At 63.7% G+C, this 11858-nt stretch overlaps 1 protein-coding gene across 4 annotated transcripts; it reads right to left on the bottom strand.

The window, feature by feature from the left end:
* Positions 1 to 1436: 1436 nt before the first annotated feature.
* Positions 1437 to 8930, bottom strand: PPP1R26 (protein phosphatase 1 regulatory subunit 26). Of its 4 annotated transcripts, none has more exons than XM_053919120.1 (4): positions 8887 to 8930; positions 6846 to 6956; positions 5930 to 6066; positions 1437 to 5670 (listed from the first exon to the last, which is right to left on the bottom strand). In XM_053919120.1, the coding sequence occupies exon 4, from the start codon at positions 5612 to 5614 to the stop codon at positions 2036 to 2038; it is 3579 nt and encodes a 1192-aa protein (XP_053775095.1). In that variant the 5' UTR covers positions 5615 to 5670; positions 5930 to 6066; positions 6846 to 6956; positions 8887 to 8930; the 3' UTR covers positions 1437 to 2035. The 4 variants fall into 4 exon arrangements, with proteins under 4 accessions (XP_053775095.1, XP_053775097.1, XP_053775093.1 ...); XM_053919122.1 differs by lacking the exon at positions 8887 to 8930 and adding an exon at positions 8636 to 8830; XM_053919118.1 differs by lacking the exon at positions 8887 to 8930 and adding an exon at positions 7083 to 8629.
* Between the last annotated feature and the right edge of the window lie 2928 nt (positions 8931 to 11858).

Genomic DNA, 11858 nt, shown 5'->3' with positions numbered 1-11858 from the left:
ACCAGCACAGGGGACTGTTCCGGCAGACACGGTGACCCCACGGCCCACCCCAGGGCACTGACACCTCTCCCTGCGGCCTCACACCAAATGAAGCGCCGCTGGGCCCAGGCTCGCAGACCTGCCACCTTGCTTCCTGGCTCTGTGGGTGTGACTCGTCACTACGTCTCCACGGTCGCAGCTGGACTGAGTCACAACACGTTGTCCACCGGGGGCCTCTTTCTCCAGTGGGTGCGCATTTAGCACCTCAGGCAGCAGCTCCTGCCACGCTGCCGAGTGGGCTGCACGGTCAGGCCCGGAGCTGAGGGTGGGAGTGTGAGATGGCCGGTGGTCACCCCGCTGCAGCCCCTTCCCGGCCTCGGCCCCAGCCTGCCCCGAGTCGGCCTCGGGTGTGGGGCACTGAAGCCTTCACTCCCAGCGGCTCGTCGGCAGCATTGGGGGCAGGATGGCACACCAGATGTCTGTCTGGTTTGTGAAAACAGACACGTGTGAGTGGTGGTCGGCACACCGGATGGGGCTCCGGGTCGCAGAGGCGGTTGGAACCAGGGAGGCAGGTCTGGGCACAGAGTGGGGTGTTCGGCACAGAAGGCGCCCATGGCTCAGGCCAACCCAGGCCCCCGACACCGGGCCGCCCCAGGAGGTCAAACTAGTAAACGGATTCGTGAGCAGCGCTTGACGTGTGGGCGCTAAAAAACCAGTCCTCATGTACGAAACACGCTGATTCTTGTTTTTGTGTTCACTATGCTCCTTAAAATTAAATACAATTTAAAGCACGGGTTATGTGAATTGTTTCTCCCGGAGTATTTGACGACGCTGATCTCAGGGCAGGCACCCACAGCTAGATTTCCGGGCTGTTCCGCTTGTCCCGCGCAGAACCAGGCAGACGCTGACCGTGGTGCTGGCGCAGGGCTGCCGTCACAGTCACAGGACTGGGCCATTGCCAAAACCCGGGGGTGCGGGACCTGCAGAAAATCCACTTGTACGTCAGCATCCCAACTACACCTGGCTGCACAGTACGCCTTGTGCCGGGCCACGGCGGCCAGGCTGCGACTAACGGTTCTGCAACTGGGGGTGCCTGATGACAGCCTGCTGGCCAGCTGCATGCAAACGTGGTGACCGGTCAGGGCCTAGCCCTGTGGGACACAGCTGTTCCTCCCGGGTCTGCAGCAGCCACAGGCCCCCTGCAGAGAGGCGCGGAGCCGAGGCCCAGGACGCCATGCTCCTCGCCATCCTGAGCTGAATGCTGAGTGCCGGGAGAGGGCCGGGACCCTGTCTGCAGCCCGGCTGCAGCACTGCACACGGCCCCCCTCATCCTGCCACAGGAGGTGAGGGTACTGGGCTCTGTCCTCGGTGCCCACGGGGGCTGGACACGGGCATTCAGGATGCACAGGCTTCCTGTTACCTTGGAGGGCAGTGGCTAAGAATGAGGACCCAGGCGCTCCCGTGTACAAAGAGGTTTATTGAACTGTGAGAACCATGTAGTCACTGAACAGGACTGGACATGAGACAATGTGGGTCCCCGGGGGCTGGAGCGGCCTGCGTGCTCGCTGGCCTTTGTGCGTTGATGTCTCTCTGGCCGGAGGCCCGGCCGCCATGTTCGGTGGGCGTGCCCCGGCCTCTCAGCCCAGGGTCCCTTATAGCAAGTGATGTCCAGGAGCCTCCAGATGGAGACCTCGGGGGCGTCACTGTCATTGCCGTCCCCTTAGCATAGCCGGATGTCCACTGCGGTCACCCCGGAGTGCCAGTCTCTGAGTCCCCCAAGCCTGGCCGTGCCGGGAGGGACCCAGGAGGCTCTATGAAGGCCACAGAAACTGCCGTCGGGGATGCCCTACAAAATCAAACAGCTCTATTCTGCAAAAATAGTTTTTACAGCACTTTAAATAATTTACAAAAAAGCTACAAAACTCATATTTACCAGGACACGTGTGTTAAATAGGGGTATCGATCCCATTAGTGTACATATGTACAGGGTGGTCACAGGGGCTCCCGGCCCCCTCTGCCCACGGCACACGCACACGCCATCCACACACACACGTGCTCACAGCTTCAGGGCTTTGCCTGGGGCCACGGGGCCGCCGTCCTCCACGGAGGTGTCGCTCAGCTCGCTGGCGTCGCTGCCCCAGGCCTCCTGGTCCTTGGCAATGTCTCTGTCCACCCTCCGTCCGTACCTCAGGTCCAAAATGTCCTCGTCTGAACCCGAGTTCCTGCTGTCGTGGAAGCTGAGTGTGGCCGGAGCCTTCCTCCTGGGCCAGCACCCGCCCTCTTTCTTCACAAGCAGGTGTGAGCTCCCGAACACAGGGCTGGGGCCGGCCGGGGCCTCCCTAAAGGCTGAGAAGGACGGGCCCTGCAGAGGCAGGCCCAGGCCGGGACTGAAGAGACCGGCTGGCTTGGCCCCCCAGGCCACACTGTTCCCAAAGTGGAATAACTGTGCAGAGCGCAGCGGCGAGAAGCCCGCGAAGGGCAGGCCCTTCTTGGGGTCTGTGGTGAGGCTGGGTGCCCCCCGGGCCTGGCCCTCTGCCGCCTTCTCCCTCTCGCTCCCCAGGCCGCCCTTCCATGCTGTGTCCCTGCCTTCAGAGCTCAGCGCCCACGTGCTCTGCAGCCGACTCTGGCGGGTGAAGTCGCCCCACGGGAGCGCGAGGCCGGCCTGGGGCCCTCCCTCCCTGTCCGCTCCTGGGCTCCGAGTCAGGGCGCCCCGGCTCCGCGAGGTCACGGGCAAGGTCCCACTGAGGCTTCCTGCTCCAGTGCCCGCTTCCGCACAACTGGACGGCTGACCGAAAGTGCTGTCCCCGGGGGCAGGTCCGGCTCCTTGTGAGCTCTGGTCTCTGTGAGGATAAAGGTTTCTCCTGCCTGCAGGGGGCCCTCTGGCAGACACAGTCTCACTGGTGCTCCTGAGGGGTGCCCGCTGGCCTCTGGACAGGGCAGCGGGGAGGCAGGCCTGCTCTGCGTGGGGGCCGCCCCTTGGTCCCACGGCTGGCTGAGGAGTCCCCCTGCCCCTCTGGCTCCGCGTGCACACGCCGGGCTGAAGGGCCAGGGCTGGGGCTGCCATCTTCTGTCCTGGTGGCTCTGGCCTGGTCACACTCCCTGGCCCAAGCACGGTGGGACCTCCTCCTCGAACCTCTGAACCGCTCACAGACTCCTTGGCCTTTTCGGCCAAAAACTTCCTGATCTCCAGCTCGATGCTGTCATCACTGTCCACGGAACTACTGTCCTCGGACTGTGAGCTGGGGCCAGGGGCTGTACCGTGAAGGTGGCCGGCCTCGGCCTCACCGGGGCACCCCCGCCCGCGGCAGGCTCTCCGCCCTGACGGGAGGGCCGGGGGCGTGTCCATGGGCCCAGTGCTGCCCGGCTTTGCTTTCTCTGTCCCGCTGCAGAAGATGCTGGAAGGTTTCCTCAACGGGTCGTCCCTGCTGTCCCTTTTGGACTTCGAGAGGCAGCTTTTCAACAAGTGTGGGCTTTTGTCCTTCCAGCCTCTCTGGAGGCCACCCTGCTGGCCTGGGGCCCGCGCCTCGGTGGGGCTGAGCCTGACTTTCTTCCTGCATGCCGCTCTGGGGTCCCTATACCGCTTCTTGAGCCTCCGTTTGGATCGGAGCAAGTCCTTGATGGCGGTGTCCAGGTCCTCGTCACTGTCCAGTGAGCTGCTCTTGTCCTCAGAGGTCCCCTTCTCATCCACACTCCTTGCCTCGACTGCCTTCCCGGGGCTTGGTGACATGCCACCCCGCGTGTCTGGGGCCACGTGCTCATCACCCAGCCCGACTGTCCTGCAGGGCAGTGGTTGCCCCCGGGCCTCGCCCTCCCTGCCAGGGGTCTCGCTGGCTTTTCCCTGGCTGGGGTCACTGTCCGGGGCACCCTCCTTTGCCATCTGGCTGGCTTTCTTGGGTGTGGATGACCACATGGTGGCGCTGCCTCCCCTGCGTTTCCTTTTGCGGCTCAGGGACGCTTCTAGTGTTTTAGAGGAGGGGGCCTTGGAGCAGCCGGCCTGTCCGTGGGGGCCAGGCGACAGCAGCGGGCTCTGTGCAGCCTGCGGGCAGGGGTCCGTCCTGGCCAGCACACTCCCCGACTGCGCCTTCAGCGCCAAGAACGTCCGGATCTCCTGCTCTATGCTGTCGTCGCTGTCCACGGAGCTGCTGTCCCCGCTGGGGCGGGAAGGCACACTGGGGGGACGCGGGAGCGGGCTGGCGGACAGGGGTCTGTCGCCACCCTCCCCGTGGGCTGGCAGGATGGTTTTGGAAATGTCCAGGATCGCCTCGGCGCACATCAGCTCGGCAGACGTGTCTGCCCGGCACGAGGACCCGTCCACAAGCTCGCTCTTGGCCGCTGTGTTTCCTGGGGGGGCAGGGGCTTTGGTTTCCTTTGGGGGCTTGGAGGGATGGGCAGGGTCAGGGCCACCCGGGCCAAGGTCCACAGCCTTCAAGGCCACTGGCTTCTTCTTGCCTGGCGTTTTCCTGTGGGTTTCGGGCAAGGCACTTTTCGTGGCATGGCTCGTGCCGCGGGCAGGGGGCTCCAGCGGCTCCTCCCCCAGCGGGTCCCCACTAGCCTCCTTTCTTTTCTCCAGCTGGTACAGCTGGATGGCCTCCTCGATGCCGTCATCGCTGCTGGAGTCGGAAGCCTCGGGAGCCAGGGCTGCGCTCTTGGCTCCCTGGCCCCGCCTCCCGGGGCCTGGGTTCCTCTTGGCCCCGCCCTTACTCTGGGCTTCTGCAGTGCGGCAGGCGGCAGCCGGCCTGGGTGCTGCCGGCTTTGGGCCGCCCAAGCTCTCGGGCTCGGTGGTAGCTTTAGACCTGAGGCTTCTGGGCGGTGCAGTCGCTTTTGCCAACCTGGGAGGTTTCCGGAAGACAAACTCCTTGCAAGCGCCTGCCAGCTCCTGCCGCTGCGCCTTCACACCTGGCTCTTTGCAGGACCTGAGTGCAGGTTTGGCCAAGTTGTCGCCAGGATCTGGTTTTTTGTCCACAGGCGCGTCCCGTCTGGGGGTCTCGTGCTGTCTTTTCTCGTTCAGAAACTGCTCTATTTCTGCCCGGATGCTCTGCTCGAAGGAATCCTCGCTACTGACGCTGAGCGGGGAGGCGGAGCCCGGGGCCTCGCTGGCTCCCACACGGCTGTCAGGGGCACCTCCTGAGCCAGGTGCGAGTTTGGGGGGACACAGGGCAGGTGGGGCGCTGCTTTGAGGCGGCTCTGGCTTGCGTGGACTGTCCCTATCGGCGGCCGTGGGCTGGGCAGCCCCGCTCTTGGCCTTTAGGTACTCCTGGATGGCTTCCTCAATGTCCCGGTCCACGGAGTCATCGCTGTCCGAGTCCAGCACTGGGGGACCCGAGTCTGCGGCATCCTCCTCCCCCTTGGGGTCAAAGTCAGCAGCAAGATCACAGGCAGCCGAGGCAGGGCTGGTGGCCGGCTGGGCCCCGCGGCCCCTCTGGCCTCCGTGCAGGGCGCGCTCCTGGCTCCTGCCCCGTGTGGCCCGGCCCCCCTGGAGCGTGCTGATGACCATCTGCACCCTGGCACTCACGGCCGCCTGCCCTGTGCCCTCCGGCTCTGAGAAGCGCCCGGGAAACCTACAGCTCCCCGGCCGCCCGAAGGCCTCCCATGTGGACTGGAGAGCAAGCACAGGAGGGGCGTTCATGAGGAACATTCTAGCGACGGGGGGGCGCACCGAGGTCGGGCTCCGTCCACCCGCTCCTTCACATCCTGTGGGAGGAAAGCACAGTGGTGAGACACCTTGGCAGGAGGGGACAGTGGGTGCCTGCAGCCCTGGGCCAGTGGGGGCCACGGGACTCAGGCTGCGCGACCCCATGTCTCGAGCCCGAGCCGAGCTCGCAGTGATGATGCCACAAGAACGCACCTCTGTGCCGCCTGCCCGCACTCACGGGAGCCCACCCCTGCCGTTTCTGTCCCTGCTCTGGCTGTGGGTCCCCAAGTTCTCTGCAAGAGAACAGGCTTTATTTACCTCAAACAGCTGCCCAGGCGCTAACAAGGTGAAGGCCGCAGGCACTTCTCTGCAGGTTAGAGAGCGGGGGTTTCAGGCCCCGGGGCGGTGAGAGGGACCTCGTGGTGGGGGTCATCCTTGGCAGCAGCACGGAGCCCCTGAGGAAAAACGTTACGTGAAGTGAGCAACTCAGCAGTCGCCTCCCCGAACGTCTTCATAGAGTCGCTTGTTCCTAAAAAACGTCAGGGGCCTGTTTGCCAGACAGCCTTGCGGAACCGCGCCGTTGTTTTTGGCTAACGAGCATAGAAGTCGCCCCAAACACCGCCACGTGCCCTTTCCATCCTGTGTGGTGACCCCGGTCTCTGTGTCTCAGACCCCTTGTGGCTTTGTCGGCAGGACTGCTGGGCAGGTCCTGGGAACACGGACAACAACCAGCAAACAGCGTCCACCCCAAAGGTCGGGGCCACCGCTCAGCGTGGGTGGTGACGGGGACTGCGGCTGGTCATTTAGGAAAACACACGACACAGCAGGCGAGTGTGAATTCCTGACACGTGTGTCTGGCCCCTCCCAGCCCCAGAACTGGAACGCAAAGCCGCTGGGTGCAAGGGCGAGGCCTGGCAGCCTTTATGGAAATGGCAAATTGAGTTCCACTCCCAAAATGGGGCCAGGCAGGGCCGTTGCCACCCTGAGGACCTGAAGGGTGGGCTGGAACCAGCCCGGGACCCGCTTTGCTTCCGACACTGGCCCTTCTCAGCTCCCGTGCTGACAGGCACGTAATCTCGTCTGCAGGGCAGGGCCTCCCCAGGGAAGTGTGGCCCGGCCACCTAATGGACATGCCTGGACAGGTGCAACCGATGATTAACCAGAGGGCCGCCTGCCACTGCTGACCTGTGCTTGACAAGCAGAAGCACGATGTCCAAGAACTTCTTGCACTTACTTGAAACTCTCTTCAAGTCCAGGTTCAGAGTTTCGATGGAGCAGCCGACGCTGGCACGTGGGGGTGCGAGGTCCGCATTGCCTGGCGGGCACTTTCAGACTGGACTGCGTACTGCCAGGGGAGCGGGAAGCAGAGACGCCCAGTTCAGAGGCCCAAGTGGCAGCTAGCATTTTTTTATTTTTGTGAAGGAAACAGCATCAACTTATGGGCTCAAAATGCAGTTCCGGAAGAACTCACCCTGAGACCTACTAGAGTTAAGCACTAGTTCACAGCGACCCGGCCGTCCGTAGGGCTGGTAGTGCAGGGTGGGGGTGGAAGTGCACGCAGCTAGCCACCAGTGCCCAGACCCACGACAGCCCACGACCTCTCCCACAACGTCACAGCCACAGACGGGGGGTGGGGGGGCTTTCACTGGCCGGAGACCTGTGCCCACCTCACCGTGGTCACTAGTCAGAATCAGAGAGATTACAAGACGTCTGCGTAGGACTGAGCGTGAAGGGTTCAAACCAAGGACACTGACTTGTTAAACACGGTCTTAGAAGCGGGCCCAGGGGCCACCCAGACGTGCCAGGCTGCACCGCAGAGCGAAGCTGGGGGAGAAACCCAGCGGCCTGTCCCCTGGGTGCCACCTGACTGTGGATGGAGCCTGGAGTCCCAGCAAACAGTGTCCTGAACTGTCAAACTACCCGGTGCAGGAATGAGGCTGAAATATGCAGAGGGCGTCTCCAGTGAGCCCGTGGCTTTGAAACAACCCACCGCACGGACGAATCACACCGGCACACTCCAAACTGTACTTGGGGAGAGCTGGGCGCTGAGGCCGGCTCGGCTGTCCATCTGCCTCCCTGCACCAGAGGGCCCAGAGCCGGGTCGGAGGGTGGCTGTGAGGATGCCCAGCCCTGCACCCCAAAGCCATGTGGTGCCAGAACTGAAGAGCTGGAGGCTCCGGGACGTCCTCCCAGTGTGGACACGTTCCTCCAGGGAGCACAAACCCAGCGCAGCTTATTCTGAACGGAATGGCTCCCTAAACGTCATGCCTCATATACATCAACAAAAGCGGTCCAACCCCGGTGGTCACCTCCCCGGTGAGGCTACCCCGGAGGTTAGGGAAGGCCCAGCAGGCCAACCTGAAGTGGGCGTGGGCCAGAATTCCCGCCCGCTGGCTAGAAGGTCAGATCTCACAACAGGCAGCTCGGAGACCAAGGCCAGTGAGGCCTTCGCAGCTGACCCCGCCCTGCCCTTTCACCCCGCGCACTGGGGCTCCCTGCCTAGAGGCGCTGAGCCCTGCGCTCGGCCGGTCGTCAGCCGCGTAAGTGCGAGCACCTTCCGCAGGGACGGGGGAAGGCCTCCGCGCAGCCTGCGCCGCCGGGGTTGCTTCTGGGGTCCAGGGTGCGGGCGCCAAGGGCCGGCGGGGCGCCCGTGACCCTCCCGGAAGCTGCATCGCGCGGGACTGCTCCTCCGCGGGGGAAGGGGGGTCCAGGCCCTCCGCCGAGCTCCCAGGGCGGGAGCGCCTGGCTCGCCGGAAGCTGCCCCGCGGGCCCTCACCTGCGCTTCACCTGGGTGCGCCCTTCTTCCCGCGCCCCGCGGGCTTCCAGGAACGCCCGACGCGCGGCGGGCCCCGAGGCGCGGAGGCGGGGCCAAGGGCTGCCTCCAGGGCCGCGACCCCCGCCCGGGGCAGTATCAGCCCCCGGCGGCGGCCGAGCGCGCCCCCGCCCCGCGCGTCCTCCCCGGGGGCCCGGCGCCGCTGTCCGCGGCCTGCCTCGCCGCCCTCCGGCTCCGGCCCCGGCGCTCACCTCGGCCCGGCCACCCGGCCCCTCGCCCGGCGCCGGCCCTCCCGCCCACCCCGCGTCCCGGGGGAGGAGCGGCGCGCGGGGGGCGCGCGGGGGCGGCGGGGTCCCGGCGTCCCGCCCCTCGGGCCGCGCGGAGGGGGCTGGGACCGCCGTCTCCCCGCCGCCGCTCCCCACCCCCGCCCGGCGCCGGGGGACGCGCAGAGGGCGGGGCGCGCGGGGCGGGGCGATCCCGGGCGCCCCCTCCCCGGACCTACCGGCAACGGCGGGAGCGGCGGCCGCGCTCCGGAAGCCGTGCCCGGTGGCTGGGCATCATGGGAATGGCACGGCCGAGTTCCGGGGGAGGCGCGCGGCCCGGCCGGACCCCCGCCCGGCGAGCGCGCGCCCACCTGCCGGCCGCTGCGGAGGCCCGGGGATGCCCCACCCTCCCCGCTCCGGACGGGGTCCCGGAAAGGTCCTGGCGCCCTTGGTGAATTATTTGTTGGTGTGATGTCTGACCCCCACCCGGTCCTGTAGAGGCAGGGACCCTCGGGGACTGTTTACTGCTCCTTCGCCGGGGCTGCGCCAAGTGCTGGGAGTCGGGGACGGCCGGCCCTCCCCACCACCCAGAGGGGACAGTGTAGGCCGGGAGAGTGGGCCGCAGGTGGGGGTGCCGATGGTTACTTTATTCTGGGGGTCGTTACTGTGGTTGTGAGCTGCGGTGACCCCAGAAGCTTATGCACGTCCAGCGCCCCCTGTGTGCCCCGCACCGTGCCTGCACCTTCTCCCTCCTCTGCTGAAGTTGCCTGCACACAGCGGGTTGAGCCTCCCTGCCCTGGAAGCAGCGGGGGGGCCTCCCCAGCGCCTGCCGCAGGGCCAGCTTTGCCTCCGGGCCACTGCCCAGGCCTCCAGCTGCCTTCGCCTTTGGGTGGTGGCCCAGGAAGCAAGGCCAGCCGGGTCCCAGCCTCGTGTTTAGTAGAAGCCCAGAACGTGACCCAGGAGAGCTTCCCTCAGTCACTCAAGGATTGCTCATTGGCCCCCAGGGAGAATGTGTGGGTGCTGGAGGATGGGGTGGGGGCGGGAGAAAAGCGTGACTGTCTCCCCTGTACACCTGCAGCCTGGCTCCAGCATCTCCCCTGGGCTGGGCATCTGGCCTGTCTGGGAAGAGGGAGGGGAACACCTGGGGACGCAGCCCCTGACTGAAGTCCTGTTCTGTTTCTGGTCTCACTGAAGGCGTGATGTGGGAAATTTCCAGTTTTACTTTTCAAACCGTCTGGACATCTTCGCCCAAGGCCGGTGGTGTCATGGGTGCGGCTCCCGGTGCTGGGACCACCCTACTGCTGGAAGAGCAAGACTCGCCCGCACCGTCCGTCTGTCCACCCCACGGCCTGCCTCTGCAGCCCCGATGCAGACGGGTTTGGAGGTGAACTGGGTGTTCATTTCCCATCTTGAAAACGCCTGTGGTTTGACAGGGTGGGAAACCGGAGGCTTCGTGCTGCAGGGCCCGGGAGTGGAGAAGTCCCCGGTCGCCGTCAGCCTGGGGAGCTGGGGGGCCAAGTGTCGAGAACCCCATTGAAACGTGGTTTTATTGCTTTGGTGAATTGCTTTAATAAGCAATATTTTCTTATTACGAGCACTATTCATTACCAGAAGTTTGGGAAAATGCATCTAATTAATCACGTAACAAGCCGGGAACACGGACGATAGATGCTGGTCAGTCAGGTTTTTAACTAGAGTGCTGCGGTGGCCGTGAGGACGTGTCCTCGGAAGGGCTGAGCATGTCCTCAGGGTGAAGCCTGGAAGGGACCCCTGAGGCCAGAGGCCAGGCTGGGATCTGCTCGAATGCCCCCCAGCAAGGCCAGGCCATGTGCTGTCCACCCATGAGCGTGAGCCGGCCGCCCCGCCCCGCCTGGCAGTCTCACGGGTGAACGCCCTTTAATTTCTGCTGGCGATGCTGAACGCGTTTTCATTTTATCATCGGCCATTTGGAAAGTTGCCTGTCTGTGTTCTTTGTACGTTTTGCATTTTTTTTTTCAGGCCGTGTGTCTTTTTCTTACCCTAGAGGTTTTTGTTTTTTTTTTCTGTTAGGGACATTAACCCATCTCCACCACTCCCTCGTGTGCTAACCACTTATTTTCTAGTTTCTCACTTTTCTTTTTAATTGGGACCTGCCTTTTTGCTTGTTTTCTTGGCGACCTGCAAGTTTCCAATGTGTTACGCAGCCAAATCTATCAGGTTTTTTTCATGGTTCCTGGCTTTGGGGTGAGAGGCCCAGGGCAGCTTCCACCGCTCTGAGATTTCACGCGGGCTCACCGCTTTAGTGGCTGAGTTTCAAAGTGAGGCACTGGGGGCTCTGTTTTCCTTTACGGGGTCAATGACACTCCTAGTGGAAGACGCGTTTCCCATGGAGGAGGTGTAACCGTCCCCGGCGGGGGCACTGGTGAGCCCGGCCTGTCTGTGGAATGTGAAATGCCCGGTGGCACTGTGAGGATGGCCCCCCAGCTGCCCCAGAGGCTGTGCCCGCATCCTGTCCAGGTGGGTCTCTGCAGTGACTGTTCTTGCCTTGTTAGAGCAACCCCCCCCCCCCAAATGACCGGCATGTGGGGCCGGTGAAATGTGAGGGGTGTCCTGCACTGCTGAGCCTCTGACGGAGAGAATGAGGTTGGGCCGTGCCCACCGGAGCAGGTCCTTGTCCGCTCCAGGTGAAGTCTCGTCCAGGTGTGCCTGCATCTGGGGAGGGGCCCATGGGCAGGGGACCCCCTGCCTGGCCCAGGGAAGCAAACGCTCACTGTCCTGCTTGGGCCTGAGCAGCCATTACTGGGGTTTCCTCTGGGGAGTGGCCTGGGTGGGGGGTCTGGCCAGGAGATGTGTCATTGTTCCTTTTATACTGTTTTAATTTGTTTTTTAAAAGATTTTACTTATTTATTTTTAGAAAGAGGGGAAGGGAGGGAGAAAGAGAAGGAGAAACATCAGTGTGTGGTCACCTCTCGAGCGCCCCCTCCTGGGGACCTGGCCTGCAACCCAGGCATGTGCCCTGACTGGGAATCGAACCAGTGACCTTTCGGTTTGCAGGACGACACCCAGTCCGCTGAGCCCCACCAGCCAAGGCAGCATTGCTTTCACATATTAGAAGATTAACCTTCGTGAAGTATCTAATGGGAATTCATGAATGTTAATGTATGCGAGTGACGTCATATGCATATTCTACCCCGAGCCAGGTGCAAGGAACCGCCAACCCCATTCAATCCTT

This window comes from Desmodus rotundus, chromosome 1 (assembly GCF_022682495.2).
Source record: "Desmodus rotundus isolate HL8 chromosome 1, HLdesRot8A.1, whole genome shotgun sequence".
Taxonomy (NCBI): Eukaryota; Metazoa; Chordata; class Mammalia; order Chiroptera; family Phyllostomidae; genus Desmodus; species Desmodus rotundus.
The sequence above is the reverse complement of the archived record's forward strand: the minus strand, read 5'-3'. Positions and strand labels throughout refer to the sequence as shown.